Source organism: Anas acuta, chromosome 13 (genome assembly GCF_963932015.1).
Source record: "Anas acuta chromosome 13, bAnaAcu1.1, whole genome shotgun sequence".
NCBI classification, from domain to species: Eukaryota; Metazoa; Chordata; class Aves; order Anseriformes; family Anatidae; genus Anas; species Anas acuta.
The window spans coordinates 3,490,940-3,507,896 of NC_088991.1; the positions used below are offsets into that span (position 1 = coordinate 3,490,940).

Below are 16,957 nucleotides of genomic sequence, written 5' to 3' on the forward strand. Positions count from 1 at the left end.
CTTAATGTAAGCATGCAAGCTAATAGATTTTGTAGCCTGCAAATTGGCATTGATGGTCAAAAAAACTGCTATCCACTATAGTCAAAAAGTGATTCTCAGTGTGCTTATTAAAACACACAGAATTAGATTTAGAACAGTTTTAATTAAAAGTTTTGAAAATTAACATAAAAGTAGAAATTTGTGATGTTAAAAATATATGGAGATGTATATTCCAACAATGTTTCCAAGGAACTATTTCCATATTCTCACAGCATTAGATGCATTAGAAATTTTGTCAATTCATCATTACGCAGCCAAGAAGTCAACATTTAATTTCTATTTCTAAAAGAAAGGATAGCACTAATACATACTTTAATGGACTGTTCATGCATTGCTCCATGTACTCTTATGGAGTACATTTGAAAATGGCATGATTTGAAAACTGCATCAACAGTTCAGAAAAAAACCTAACCTGGGCTCCTTTTGTCCCTAATACCATATTTTAAAATTACATTAGGAAAAAAATAGGTTCCATTCTATTTTAAAGCATCAAATGAATAGTAGCACTTCAGCCATTTTTAAATTCAAGGTTATCATCCCCAGAAATACGTAGATGATAAAAGCAGAAATAATGAAGAGTGCTGAGGCCTATGAGACTTCTGGAGAACCTCGGGATCAGAGGTGTGTTTAGACTTAGGTGTCTTATGTGGCTGCTGAAGTCCGCCCAGAAGCAGATACGCCATTTCTTCTTCAAAGAGCTTTTCTATCACCTCAACTGTACAGCTCTGTAAAGGACATGAGGCACAGCTTCTCTGTTCGGTGGCACTGGAATGATTTTTAGAAACAAGCATCTGTTGGCACTATTTAAAAATACCATAAAATCCCTCTGTAGTTTACAAGAGCATTTTAACGCTCATTTCCTCTGGATTATGAAAATATCGATTAGATTTTAAAAGCTTCAAGACTTTTGTGTTGAAGTACACAGAAATAATGAAGGCTTTTGGAGCCCAGTCCCCCACACCCAGTTCGTGCTGCTGCTTCTTTAATGCAGGCTCAAAAGGAAGCATCAGAATACACCTAAATGGAGGAGGTGCTGACAGACTGAAAACTTTAATTGAGACTCCTTTCCCACAGTCCCTCCCACACAAAGCTACAGAGTTTAAAGATTTTCACAGCTTCTAAGCGTAAGAAACATTTATTTTTCCTTTGACCTCGTTTAATCCCTGATAGTGTCTATTAAAACAGAAGATTTCACATGAAGTAGCTTCTGAGCCAAACACAGCCTTTATTCCTGCTGTGCCAGGTAGCTAATATACCACAGCTGCACCTCAGTTGCCAATGCCTTTGGAAGTGAGAGCCAAACTATTTTAAGATACTACTTGTATTTAGCACATATTAGCACTGGCCAGTGTGTGCAGTGGGAAGCTTCTTTTTTCTTCTTTAGTAATGAAGCGGTGGGAAATGTCCCTTACTCAGTATTAAAAATGAGCATCTCCCGCGGAGCTGAGAACAGCCAGAGAGAGGAGCTTGCCCAGAAGCAGGTGACTTTGGTGCCAACTTCTACTCTGTCCTAGCTACGAGTTTCCAAATCTCTCTTTAGAACACAACTGCTGGGAGATGCCTCTCTTCTGTGTCAACACACAATTGTGTCTGGTACTCCCCAGCACTGGCCCTTAACCTGGTATGCCTTTGTAGTGTTTAAGAAGTGATTAAAACTCTCAACTAAAAGCAATTTCCATTCTAAAAGATTTTTTTAGGAATGATTTGAACAACCTTCTAAGAATATCATACAACAAAATGAAAGAGTTGTCCAAAAACCACGGAGTAACAACAATCCATACAAGTAATGGAAAAAAAGAATTCTGGCAATGAAGTTTTAAGCTTTACCAGTAAAACCAGGGTGGCCAGTTTCCCCGACTCCACCCTCCTTCCCAATTACTTATGTCAAGTAATATTCAAAGTCAAATACAAATCTGACATTCAACCCAACTAGTGTTTCAACTCATCTGGACCTCTGTCTTTGAACTCACAGGGTGTGTAGCATTTTCTTTATATAAAAGAAGGAAACTGTGTGGGAAGTACATGACAAGAGCATCGTGGGAAAGCCCAGAGTCACAAATGACATGGCTCCTCCTGGAAACCCATCTGGAAAGTCTGAGTAATTGCTGGATGTCTCCAGTTACTCATTCACATTCAGTCAAATTTCAGGAATATCTGATTTATCCCCAGCACTACAAATTACCTCAACTAATGCAAGTCAACTTCCTTATTCGTGGCTTTTTTGAAGCATGCATTTTATAAGAAGCACAGTTTTGAAATTCCTGGGTTTTAACGCATGTTCTCTTTTACTGCATTTTTTTTTAATATGACAATGAAATAAGTATTTTACTTCAGAGAGTTTCCTTAGTTACACTACATCCTAAGGCTGAGACCTCGCACTTATGACAACCTCAGCAGAAAACCCCCAAGCTTCCCTGACCCACTTTAGACAGATCCAGCTATTCTGTGATCACACTGAATTCTAGAATTCCATTTCTCCAAAATCCTTCGTTACCTCTCAACAGTCGATTCTCATAATGAGTTTATCCCACCAAATGGGGTAATGCATTCTCCCCCCCACATACATACCTAACAATTCATATTCTTTAATTTAGTTTTCCCAGCAAAATCATTACCAGCATTTTGATAACCCTCCACATATTTAAAAAGCTTTGGTAAGGCATCTTTATGCACTCCTTTCTTAAAAATAATAACAATCTAAGGACCGTCCTCCTTTTTGTAGTGCTTTCCTTTGCTTTCTTTCAGGAAGTGTTGCTAAGGAAACAGACCATCATCTACCATTAGGTCCACAGGTCTAGCAAGGTTTTCTCAGAAATAATAAGCTAACAATTACAAAACCAATACATTTTTAATAAAGGAAAAAAAAAAAAGGCAAAATTACTATTCCCCCCCACACATAATGTACAAGAAGCATATTTACTATGGCATGCTCCTTCTCCCTCCACAACAATATTATTTCATTTTCATTTCTTAATGAAATAAGGAGAAACATTTAACCCATCATTAAAGCAAAAGGTTTTTTCCCCCAATTTCTAGAGCCAGTATGGTATTTAGCTTTGCCCTTTTGAAAAAAAGGTAGGAGACGGTTCTGGTAAGCAACAGTTCCCTGAAATAATGACCAGGGACTGTATGCACAAAATCATTTACAGACCTACTTACTGAATTGACTCACATAGAATAATTAAGCATGGCTCAATAAATTCAAATCTGTGTACTTCACTTGGCGTTTCTGCTATTGTGAGTTTACATCATAATCTATTTTACTATTAAACAATTATATTCCACTATGATAGATCTGAGGATTTACCCCAAATTAAAGTGGTGTTATTTGCAAAATTCATGTCTACAATAGTTCAGCAACAACTTTTTATGGTCTAAGATGAAATTTAGAAATATGAACAGCTCCACATTTCAGTAAAATCTAATCTCTATACAGATAATGCGGCAGGCAAAACATGAGTCTGAATAGCATTGTTACAATAATATTGCCTGAATTTCATTAAGGTAGTCAGACATTGTTTAAAAATTAAGGTGCCAATACATCATGCTTTCATTTCATATCTCACTAGATGCAGCAGATCATACTTAAACTATGCATTTAACTAAGCATTTTGGATAATAATAATGATGGTTAAGGCTGTTAATAAATACCTCTGGAGGTCAACCCCACCATATACATATAATAACCCCACCATTTATTTATTTATACACACACACACGCACATATATATATATAAGTAATAGTTTGTAAAGAAAAGTTCACTGCTGAACTCTCTTACTATACTTTGGACCAGTTCTGACTTAGGAGTTTAAGACAATTCTATTAAGTCAGATGCAATTTCCATAAAGATTATAAAAAAGAAAAAAGAGTGTTAACACTATGCACCTTACCTTTACTAACACTACAAATGTTCAGATGACCTCTGGACCACCTGTGCTCTTATATTAACACCTCAAATGCTAAGTTTTAACTTCAGAAGATAATCAGAAGGGAACACAAAGGTAAATTTAAGGGCAAGCCAAAAGAAAACTTAAAATAACGATCAAAACCTGATGAAGTTTCTACAGAATAAAAGATTAACTTGCCTCCCTAAAAAGAAAAATAAAATAGAAAAGGTTTAGTTACTAAAAAGGATCTCTTAACAGCTTGCTTATGGAAAGGCATGTAAGCTAAAAGCTTATCTAGTTTTATGCAACTGTATCAGTCCAATAAGAGATTATTCTCTGTATACATCCTACCTCACACATGTGCTATAACAACCTGATTAAAGTGCTGTTAAGACTCCAGTTTTGGAAACGTAAGGAATCCGTTTTCTTACAAACACGATGTCTAACTATACTTGACAAAGATCACCTTAAGTACTTCCCCCCCCCCCCCCCCCAGTTACTGATTTTAATTGGAATGTACTCATTTCTCATTTGTGATAGAATTTCTCTTCCATTTCCTGCACTTTGTTTTGTGTATGTGAGGGGAAAGATGGAGGAAACAGCATGTGGCCCACGTGTGACAACCACTGAGGAATTAAAAATAGAACTCATTTAAGCCTGTAAGGAAAGGGGAAAATCACAACTACCTTTGCAAATCATTTACCCACAAAGGTAAGAAAGGCACAATACAGGCTGGCAGACCTCAAATTTAGTGATGAGTAAAAGCACCTAGTAAAACACAACCATCTCAACTACTTTGTTTTTTGGCAATTGACTCAGCTGACAAATCCTGTGGCCACATAACAAATTATCTTAAGGTGCCCTATCTTTAGCCTTTGCACTTTATCTCTGAGTTATGATGGAAGATGTTTTCAGAATTAATCTAGTAAAAATTAGTTTAAATTCATGTATTTCCTTGATATGGCCTCTTGTTTCCTCAGGTACAGGCCTCACCTCCTCTGAACCAGCTAGTCCTTCCTCCCTTCAGGGAAATCATACTACATGGTCATAGTGCCTACAAACCTCTAAATCTCTTTCAGACATGGCTTTTGCCCATATCATGGCAACATCCTCAATTACCAAACTTTTAGTGGGGTCCACAGTATAGATTAGCAGAGGAGCAGTCCTACAACTCCTTTAGTATCCTTGAACTTCCATTAGGGCCAGACACCTGAGGTTTAAGTATCAGCTCGGTACCTCACTACATCACCTCCCCAGCAGCATCAGACGCTCAGTGCATCAGATGCATCAGTCCTCAGTGCAGACTTGCTAAGACTGCCACTCAGAGAGGGAGATGATGGCACAAGTGAAAGATACGTGCTGCAACTACCCGAGAAGCCTCAGCTGCCTGTATTCTCGTTGGTTCAAATGGATCTGATAGCGTGTATACCAGCTTTATTAAAGCTGAGTGGATTTCATAGGTTGCACCGCCACTAAAAATGTAACTAAACGGGGTCATGCGGGCTAAGTGGGATTTAGGAGTTACAAATTCCAGATGTATATTGCCACTGGCCCCTCATAGGCTTAATGGGAGGCACTGGCTGTCCATCCACTCAACTAGACGCAGAGCTGTGCTACCACACCTCTCCCTAAGAATATTTTCTCACCTTGAGATTCTCCATCTGTTGCTGGTCACCCTATAGCAGCAGCACAGCCTGTGCCCTCTGCCTTATTAAGATGACCTTGAAAACTCAGAGGCAACCAACAGATGCTAGAAATTCCATCTGCCATCCAGCTTCCCTGTTGCACACCTGCTTTTCATAGAAACAAACAAAAAGGAAGCAACAGAAGCAACATTATGCTTCCTGGCTTTAATGTTGAATGTACAAGAATACCACAACACTGGGGAGTTCAGACGGAGAAGACTTGACATCGCTCTGCAGAGTTTAACTCTGAAAGTGACAGTGTAAGCTTCGCCTTGCAATTATCAGGCATTTTGCATTGGCTGACACCAGCCACAGAGTAGTAATAGAATAAAAAAAGTTGACTTTCAGAAGCTATCAGCTATAAATCAATACCACAGCCTGCAAAGTATTATCAATGGGCAACACAGAAGCAACAATGTGCTCTGAAACATTACATAAAATGCTATTAGCAAGAATTCATTCAGACTGACTTCTGTGAACAGGGAAGGTCACAACAGAAATGTCAAACATATATAATGCCCCCGCACACCGCCCACTCCCCACGTTCAAAAGTTACAGTCAGCAACACGAGTATGCTTTGCCCTGGGCCAGCAGCAATGTCTATCCTCACCCATAGCAGCACTGCCCAATAGTCAGGGCTTTGTGAAGTTAGTGCTGGGTCGAGCGAGGAAGGTCAGACGAGGCTATGCTTAGTAAAAACAAAAAGGAATTAAACAAATTAAGCTAGGCTCAACAGAGAGGGGAGATGCCTTGTCTATACAAATACTTGCCTCTGGTCTTAACTAAATAAGGCCAACATCTATTTTAACGTGATTGGTCATTCAATTTTGGTTTTTATTTTACCCCTTAAATATGGTTGCCATACTGTAGTTTTGCAGTTGGCTATATAGCTTTCCTGTGTGGGACAGGCAGAAGGGATCGCTGTTTTCCATGGAGAGAAGGCAGGCGATATAGCAGCAGCAAGGACTGACTCTTGAAATTGCTGATAAACACCGGGCGATAGAAGTCTAGTCACTGGTAGTGAACTGGTCACTAGTAGTCATACAGACTCTACACCCAAATTCAATTATGAGAAAGTTGGGCTGCAGGTTTCATTGCCTTTGATCTTAAATTTCTCATCCCAAGCTTCCCTTTTTGTTTGCATTTCTTGACCAACCACATCTATGGAAGCGAGGCTGAATGTCCGAAGGTAGTCATAATTCTCAGGTGGAACACACAACAAAAAGACTGATTACATCATACAGCCAGTAGAGACAGGTCTATGCTAGTTAAGAATGGTGACTTATATATTACTTAAAAATTTAAATCCAGTTTTCAGCCACTATGCTAATCCACTTAAGTCTTGCAGCCCTGTAGTTTTATTTCACTGCTTTCTTCTACGACATAAGATTTGTGTGTCATATAATCCATACAATCAGTCTCTCTTTATTTGTATCTTCTCTACTATTTTTTTCCCCATATATACTAGGGAGGGAAGTATATATATTTATATGGGGAAGGAAAAAATACATATTCTAGCCTTGACAGGATAAAAATTGTTAAAACTTAATTGACACAGCTACATCTACTAAGTGTGAAGTATGACTTCCAATTATATGACACGTCTGGAAAAGAAATAACTAAAATGCATAAAATAAATGAAACCATTTCATTCAGTATCTCAGGTGTAAAAGAGCAGGAGTTTAAAACTTCAGTGCCAAAATTTAAGTCTTACTGCTGAACAGAACACACAAGAAAGTAGTTTATCAACCTGTTAGGAAAATCTGCGGTAACCTGCTTCCAAGTTCAGTGTATTTTCTTGAAGGAGCTGGAAAACACAAAGTATTTTTCATAATCTGGATTGGTTTACTTTTATGCATTCAGAAGGGATATTCACACATTCAGTCTAAAGAACTATTTCGCCCATTATAAACTTCTTACATCCTAATTTAAATATTCAACACAATGAAACATTTTGAAAACAGATAGATTTTATTCAACTAACCTCTTAGTAAAATTATGTTGAAGCCACTAACTCTGAATCTATGTTTTCATAACATTCTGCAAAGGATTTTAATAATATACTTCCTTCCCGTGTCACTGATATAACTGCAGAGAAAATTGAATTCTAAGATTTTATTAGGAATACAGCACTAGCATTTTTAACTATGGTATTCTCATCCCTCCTCACGACTTAGGCAGATGCATCCAATTAATGATGAATCATTCTACATAAATTTCCTGTTTAGAATGTACTAGCATACCAGCATAACAACCTACAGAGCTCAAAATGGGGAAAAGAAACATACTAGGTCACAATTCTTCACTGTTTTTGTATACAGACCAAAAAAAGGTTTTCTAAACGTGTGTTTGTCCTTGTCCCAAGAAGGAAATTGTTCACCTCAGACAAACAATCATCGTTATTTGAAAAGTTATTCTTTCTTTCTGTACACAGGTAGAGGTGTATACACCACACACTATGCAATATACAATTAGAGATTGCTACTAGGGTTAAGGGAATTCTGATTTATTGAGATTCTAAGCACTATGCAGTATATTGGTAATAAAATCTTGCCTGATGTGAACTGGCCACAATTCCATGGAGGGTGCTGAAAAATGTAAGAATGAACGAGACAGACAACTTGGTTCTTTTCAGCAATGCTGTATCTTCAGAGTAACTGAAGAAAAGTGCCTTTCAGTGTTAAAGGAAAATACAGTCAGAAGAATATCTGCCTGTATCCTCAACTGAAAATTGTGGTCAAATTCCACTTTCTGAAATGGAGAGCCCCTTCATACTACCTACTTTACTGATTAATTTTGCCACCCCTGAAGAAGTTTTTGTTTACTTTCAGGAATTGCTGTATCTTCTGCAAGAGCCTACTGCCCACATCAAGTTACAGTGTCCTGGTTTCTGATACCTTCGGGCAAGGCTTGTGGAACTCCAAACTCCAGAAGTTCACAGGCATTTCAAAACTGCTTCTTTTATTCCTCAAACACTCTCTGCTGGAAGCTCTGTAGCTGGAATTACTAATGCCATGAAGAAAACTGCTCCAGGTATCCCTACCTATTTTTTTTTTTTTTAAATAATGACAGAGATAAAAGAACAGTTTTTTAGTAAATTCAAATAGGAACTTTACACTTCAGCAGTCACTTCTGAGTTCTTTCGTTTTTACTTTTGTTATTGTCTTCTTTTTGTTTGTTTATTTTTGGTGCAATCCATGTGAAAAAGGCTCCACATAAAAGATAATAAAATCCTATATGCCACAAAATAACACGACATTTTACTTGCAACAACTTTTGAAAAATAGGTTGGTATGTAGTTCCATTTTTCTTCTCTTGAATATTACTGAATTATCCTCTGGATAGCCTGGTATAACCTTCCAAAGAATGCAGCCATTACTTAAATACTGCATTGAAAATATTTGAGTCCCCTTTACTTTTGCATCACTTCTCCTATACTATGACTTCAGATTTTAGAATTAAAATGATGCAACGGGAATCTTTTAAGCATTTATTAAAATTATGCAAGAGTACAGCACTATTTGATTTGTGACAGTGGATAATCTATTAGCAATACTGCTGTTTGCATACATCATTTTTTGATCAATTTTCATCAATTGCAAGGATTTCAAACAGCTACTCCTCAGCTTCAAGTGTGAGAATTCCATTCTGGTAAGAGATATCTGATACATCTCCATTTCCTCATTCTTATACTTTATCAGTTTGTAAGACTATTTTTGGGCTATCGCCTTCTTCCTAGTCTTTGAGGGAAATTTTCTGTACAAGCTCACTGTTCTGGATTGGGCACTGTGAGGAATGAAAAGCATTCTATTGCAGAGGGCTAGAGGAGCCCCCCTCCCATCTGGCTCACAAATGTTTACACCTGTAAGACATTTAACCTTCAACAGAGGAGTTGCTTTGAATTTAAGCTTCTTCTCACTGACCATTTTGATTGCTGAGGTTTTAAAGGACACAAGCAAATATTCCACAGCACATAATAAAGCCAAGAGGATAAAGGTAACTAGGTCTTAGAGAAGTTTGTAAGGAACTCCAGCAGTTGATTCCTTCAAGCTGAGTAGACAGAAGCAAAAAATGAACAGCTTGTAACAAACTAGTGAGACATGTAAGAAAGAACATTCCCCCATATTAATCTTACTCAATACTGGGATTGACATGAAGCTTTAACAGCAAAAGAGGAAGATCCCATAATGGAGGAAAGCCTCCAATCTAAAGTGATCTGGAGGCACCAATTATTTTAAGTGATGATAATTTTAGAGGTCTTTACATGCCTGATTATAGTTTCTATTTTAAAGCACCATAAACAGTCTATTACAACTGAAAGGACAAAATTCTGTTGATTCTTTAGAAAATAAACTTAAGAAAGTAGAAAGCTTACTACTAGCTCTAGTGATAAACTGATTAGTTTTCACTCTATGCAAAGAAAATGGAACAATATTAAGGTGAATGAATTTAGGTGTAGATCAAAAAAATGAAGGATTATGCTGCCGGGGAGTGAAGGATTATCATCACTTACCTCCCTCATCCAGAAGCTTCCCGCTCGGGGGCTGGGATGTATCTGAAGAGTAACATGTAATGGAAATTTGTAGCATTAAATTAACTGCAGCTGATTGGAAGCACCTGATGGAGAAGAGGTGAGAATACCTGCTGTTTTAGAAGCGTGAATAGGATAATCCCAAAATCTGACTTTCTGGTCTTCTGCCCTCACATTAACTATTAAGCTTAAAATTTGTCTGAGCACTGGGAAAAAAAAATACTAAAACAGTCAGTTACAATAAGCTACTGGAGAGTAGTTTTCTAAACCAGTAAAAAATAATACAAAGGATCAAGTTATGGTTTAAATGAAACCATTATCCCATGGCATCAGTAGTCAAATAACCAGGCAATGATGTTTAGCATCAAAGGGAGATAGAAGTTTTCATTGATCAGTACAGTGACACAGCCAAAAAAAACCAAACCAACAAACAAACCAAAACACACCTATCAACTCCCCAGTAGAGTATTTAATTAAGTCAAGGCTGCAGGAAACAAAATCTTACCTAGTAAGCGTGTACTCCCTGAGTCCTGAATGCAGGTTCATGGCGGAAAAAGTACCTATGCATCCACGCAATCGTTTATCTCGACCAATCTTCCACGTTACAAACAGTGGGCTGTTTTAGGGAAGAGAAGGAAAAAAAAAAAGACATGATCACAGAAGCAATATTGACAGTCAGCGTGGAATTTCAGCAACTGTGCTCTTTCTTTTTGAGCAAGGGGAAGCCAAATGTCTAAAGTAACTGTATCTGAGGGGGGCACAGTATTTAGAAATGTACTTTGCCATTCTTTTGACTGCTATAGAAATCTTGCTCGCATAAAGTATCAGGAAGTAGGACTAGTAGAATACTTAATAGCCATAACAAAATTCTCCTTCACAGCAGACATCATACACTCAATGTCTTGCAGCGTTACCAGTTAGCTTTCTCTTGAGAATGGGAAAAGCTTCTCCTTAGACATCTATAAATAAAGAAACTTTAACAGAAGAGAAGAATACCTGTGACACATTAACCAGCCCTCCACCTGAATGCACTTTTGTCTTTAACAGTGCAGACAAGAAACTAACAGAAATCCTTGGAAGACACACAAGTTTAGGAACACTCTCCAAACTTAAAGGACTACCTGAACAAAGGATATTCTTTCCATGAATCCCAAGTCACCTACAGTCAGCATTTAAGAATCTCATGAACAAACAGGAGTGGAACAAAACCTCTAGTAAGCTGTATATATCACCATAATATGTGTGACCATTACAAAGAAATATTTCTGTTAACAAACAGCTTTGTATTAATCCAGAAATTAAGTGAAAAAGGAATCAGTCAACTTTCATGGGGGCCTTCAATTACCCAGACATCTGCTGGGTAAGCAACTCGGCCAGGCACGCGCAGTCCAAACGGTTCCTACAATGCGTTGAGGACAATTTTCTGACGCAGGTGGTGGAGGAGCTGACGAGGTGGGGGGTGCTCCTGGACCTTGTCCTTACCAACAGGGATGGGCTTGTTAGGGATGTGAAGGTCAGGGGCAGCTTGGGATGCAGTGCCCATGAGATGGTGGAGTTCCAGATGGAACCAGGCAAAGGAAGTAAGGCTACAAGCAGGATTGCTACCCTGGACTTCACGGAGAGCCAACTTCGACCTCTTACAGGACCTGCTTGGGAGTATCTCATGGGCTAGGTTGCTAGAAGGCAAGGGTGCATGTGGCAGCTGGGCTACATTTAAACAGCACTTCTTCCATGCTCAGGGTCGGTGCATCCTGAGGAATAGGACATCGGGGAAGGGGGGCAGGAAACCCACATGGATGAGCGAGGAGCTTATCAATAAGATCAAAAGGAAGAGAATGGTCTATGAAATATGGAAAAAGGGCCTGTCCTCTTGGGAGGAGTATAGATGTGTTGTCAGGGCCTGCAGGGATGCAATAAGGAAGGCTAAAGCCCACCTAGAGATGAGGCTTGCAAAAGAGATAAAGGATAGTAAGACGGGTTTTTTCAAGTATGTAAACAGCAAAAGGAAGACTAGGGATAATGTGGGTCCCTTGCTGAATGAGGGAGTGTCCTGGTCACGGGAGACGCTGAGAAGGCAGAGATACTGAATGCTTTCTGTGCTTCAGTCTTTGCTTCAAGGACACTTTCCCGGGACTCCTCGCCCCTGGCAATAGGACAAAGGGTCTGGGAAATGGACGGCTCCCCCCTGGTGGATGTGAGAGTGGTTCGGGAGCATCTGAGTGGGCTCAATGCACACAAATCCATGGGTACCGATGGGATGCATCCGCGTGTGCTAAGGGAGTTGGCAGAGGTGATCGCTGAACCGCTCTCTATCAATCTTTGAAAGGTCCTGGAGAACAGGAGAGGTGCCTGAAGACTGGAGGATAGCCAATGTCATTCCGGTCTTCAAGAAGGGCAGGAAGGAGGATCCGGGAAACTACAGGCCAGTCAGTCTCACCTCTGTCCCTGGAAAGGTGTTGGAGCACCTTGTTCTGGATGCCATCTCCAAGCAGCTGGAAGAGAAGAAGCTTATGAGGAGTAGTCAGCATGGGTTCACCAAGGGCAAGTCGTGCTCGACCAACCTCATTGCCTTCTGTGATGGCATCACCAGCTGGGTAGATGAGGGGAGAGCAGTGGATGTCATCTACCTTGACTGTAGCAAGGCTTTTGATACTGTCTCCCATGACATCCCGAGAGCAAAGCTGAGGAAGTGTGGGATAGAGGAGTGGACGGCAAAGTGGGTTGAGAACTGGCCAAGCTCAGAGGGTGGTGATCGGCGGCGCAGAGTCCGGCTGGAGACCTGTGACTAGCGGTGTTCCCCAGGGGTTGGTGCTGGGTCCAGTCTTGTTCAACATCTTCATCAATGACCTTGATGAGGGAATAGTGTCTGCCCTCAGCAAGTACGCCGATGACACAAAGCTGGGAGGAGTGGCTGACATGCCAGAAGGCTGTGCTGCCATTCAGCGAGACCTGGACCGGCTGGAGAGATGGGCAGGAAGAAACCAAATGAGATTTAATAAGAGCAAGTGTAGAGTCCTGCACCTGGGAAGGAACAACCCGAAGTATCAGTACAGGCTGGGGGATGACCTGCTGGAGAGGAAAGCTGACAAAAAGGACCTGGGGGTCCCGGTGGACGACAGGCTGACCACGAGCCAGCACTGTGCCCTCGTGGCCAAGAGGGCCAATGGGATCCTGGCGTGCACTAAAAGGAGCATGGCCAGCAGGTCAAGGGAGGTGATCCTCCCCCTCTACTCCCTCACCTGGAGTTCAGTGTCCAGTTCTGGGCTCCCGGGTACAAGAAAGACAGGGATCTCCTGGAAAGAGTCCAGCGGAGGGCCACAAAGATGATACGGGGCCTGGAGCATCTTCCCCATGAAGAAAGGCTGAGAGACCTGGGTCTGTTCAGCCTGGAGAAGAGAAGACTGAGGGGATCTCCTCCGTGTATGTATCTGAGGGGTGGGGGACAGAAGGATTTTGCCAACCTCTTCTCAGTGGTTTGTGGGGATAGGACAAGGGGCAATGGCTGCAAGTTAGAGCCCAGGAAGTTCTGCACCAACATGCGAAAGAACTTCTTCACAGTGAGGGTGACGGAGCACTGGAACAGGCTGCCCAGCAAGGTTGTGGAGTCTCCTTCTCTGGAGATATTTAAGGCCTGTCTGGACGCCTACCTGGGCAGCCTGCTCTGAGGAACCTGCTTTGGCAGGGGGGTTGGACCCGATGATCTTTCGAGGTCCCTTCCAACCCCCCCTACAGTTCTGTGATTCTGTGAACTTTCTGGGACCGAAGTTTTCATTGTATTTCTGTAGCACTGTATCAATACACAAACATAAGAAAGCTACACAAACATGAATTTCTCAAGGAATTGCACACAGCTCCTGGATAAGCAGTCCTCTCAGCTCTAAGAAGATGATTTGTAATCCTGAGATAAACAGGGGTGCATAGAGAAGGAAAGCACATGAACATACACGTACACAAAATCTCTCTATATGTTTTCCAGAAAGTACACAAATCAAAGTGAGTTACACAAACACACCTGCACTTTCTCTTACTATTAGGCTTAAGAATACTGAAATTACTTCTTATTTTTTGACACGGTACTCTTGATCACAAGTAGGGTCATGTTTCTGCAGAACAAACACCTGCCTTCAGCCCCTTCCCCTTAAATCTGGCTTTAGTGTTTGTGAGAAGGCTATTCAGGTATAAACACACATCACTCATGGTATGAAGGCCAGAGCCACGCTGCACAAAGGCTGACAGAAGCAAGGTGCCTCAGTGACATTTAGAACACCTGCAACCATCTCAAGACACTTAAGGATGCTTGACTCTCTTAAGGATGCTTGACTCTCTCCAAACCTACCTGATTAGTCACTGCTCGCCAGCATTATGTGCATGTACAAGCCACTGTGCTGAATATGCCTTGTTTCTCTTTATAGCCTTTTTCTCTCCATAGTGTCCTTACTATCCAGCCCACAGTCATTGCTATGAAGATCAAGACGTCTAACATGAGGTAATCTATCTCAGGCTAGCATCTGAGAAGAGGAGATTACAGAGCAAATGTAATTACCATGTGTGCCTTTAAGGAGAAGAGCAGATCCAGAAGCACGGATAGATTAAAAAAAACAAAAGTTGACTACATCCAAAAAAAAAAAGAAAAATAATCTTTATCTATTACTACTATCAGTGGCAAATAACGAGCAAGATTAACAACACAATTGTAAATCAGCCTTCGGTAATTATGTCTTGTCCGACTCCTTTTCAATGACCAGTAAAATCAAAAAAGTTTCTTTCTTGGTGAAACAGGGAACCTCCTTTTCCAGCCCTGCTAAGTTTCTTACGTTATACAAAGGCTAAGAGCTTTAGTATCTGAGCAGCTCAGTCACTGCACGACTGCGTCAATCACTGGACAGAGAGACCCAGACAGATGTAACTGCACTGGAGACATATACACATGGATGTGTGTTGTTGGACTCCCACTTCATTTCATAGCGTGTACTCCCTTTTATCCTCCTATCCCATTTGCTTTCTCTGGTGTGGCACAAGGTCTTCATCACATGGCAGGGAGAACACACACACACCTCTCAATCTCTACAGCACTGATCCAGCAGCATCCGGCCCTTTCACAACTTTCCCGAACACATTATGGCCTGCTGGTAGAGCAACTTCCTCCTTTATTTGATTAAACTGGGCAAGTTCCCTTCTTTCCAGGACAATGAAGGGAAGAGGAAGCTTAAGGCGTATCTTTCTTTTGGATTTACTTTTATTTCTTGTGGCTTTTTTGTGGTTTTTTTTTTTGAGAACAAAATAAAAAAACACAGGACTTGATGACCCTTGTGGGCCCCTTCCAACTTGGCGTGCTCTATGATTCTCTGATTTAAGAAAAACAACAACACAACAACAAACAAACAACAAAGAGCATAAAGCCCGGAGGGACACTACCTCCCATTTAGTGTAACACAGAACGTAACACTGTGACTTCTCCACTCAGATCATCAAGCAGCACTTGACTAACATTTTCAAGACCTGTATCCAGATCACCTAAATGGTACCAACATAATTAGCAGACTGCAATGGCTTCACATGCCTTTTCCCCACTTCAGAGAAGCAAGCCTGAGTAGGACTCAAATCGGACCGCAGGATTATTCTCTTGACCTTTATCTTTGGATTATGAGATTTATTATTTGTAATATACTTAGCAGAATGCTATAATTCAGAGAAACATACATGCATTTACTTTCTTGTCAAAATGGAATTCCTTCTAGGATGGCCTCATTACTGCTACTTTAAAAGGACACAATATCAGAAAATGTGCTGAGACAACCAAATGAATGTCAAATAGATTGCTGAAACATTTGCATGTGCTTTGAAGGTTCTTGTCAACAAACACAAAAAGAAAAAGTAAAGGTTATATAGCTGTATAATTGTACCACTAGTAACATGACCATACAAACCATACTAAATTTAAACCTCTATCCACTGTCTAAATGAACCATCACTGGTAGCTAGCTACAACACAAAAATCTGCCTTCAGATATTTTTCCAGTATCTCAGTTGCTGCTTCCCCCAGTCATGCCTCCCTGTTCCCCAGGAGCTACTAAAGGTGTCAGCATGTCTGCATGTAAGATTTAAGCCTACTGAACAGAACTACTTTTCCTAATTACCTTCACAGACATCTTCAAAGCATAATATGGACCAAAGGTTCAGAGAAGTCAGTGACCCAAGAGGATTCTAACTCTTAAAATTCACAAAATAAGGCCAAAAGAGACCTTCAGGGCTCCTGCTATCATAAGGAATAATTACATTATATAATTTTGTTCATAAAGGATCTATATTCTTTATCTTAAAAAGCTCTAGAAATAATGGGACAAAAAAAAAAAAAAGAAAGAAAAATTAGAAATTTGCCTTGAAACCTCATTGAAGTTCAAGACCTCTGAAAATACTCCAATTTCCTGCCAAAACGTATTCCCTGTCAGCTCATGCCTAGCTATTCTTGTACTGGCCTTGTCCTTTAGCTTAAGGAGTTCAATTCCCTTCCTGGTTATTATTCCCCGAAGTATTTACAGAAAGAATATATCAGCCTTCACTGTGCTGAGCTAAACAGGTCATGTTCATTCAGCTTCCCCTTAAGCGGGTTCTTCCCATTCTGACCATCACAGCTCTCTGCACCTTTTTCCAGTTTCTATTCACCATCATGAAGATCACTGTCCAGAACTGTATTACAGAGGAGGGAAGGTCTTTTACCCACATTAGTGCTTCCATCTCTGAACTAGAAACACTGACCGCAACATTTTAGGATCTAGTCTCACAGCCTAATACACGTCCAAATCTGTCATTCACA

General features: G+C 40.3%; 1 protein-coding gene across 22 annotated transcripts in view; it reads right to left on the reverse strand.

Moving 5' to 3' along the window:
- The window catches only part of AMMECR1 (AMMECR nuclear protein 1), a 112,493-nt gene that overhangs the window by 37,958 nt on the left and 57,578 nt on the right, over positions 1-16,957 (reverse strand). For 7 of the 22 annotated variants that reach the window (XR_011101079.1, XR_011101083.1, XR_011101080.1 and 4 more), the window contains one exon: positions 10,649-10,759. Coding sequence is in view for 13 of the 22 variants with exons in the window: in XM_068697127.1 (XP_068553228.1) it covers positions 10,649-10,759 (111 nt within the window). In the remaining 9 variants the exon portion in view is untranslated. Of the gene's footprint in view, positions 1-122; positions 805-7,362; positions 7,420-8,509; positions 9,663-10,125; positions 10,230-10,648; positions 10,760-16,957 lie in introns of those variants that run through there. The other 15 variants (XR_011101087.1, XR_011101086.1, XR_011101085.1 and 12 more) reach the window with 9 other exon arrangements.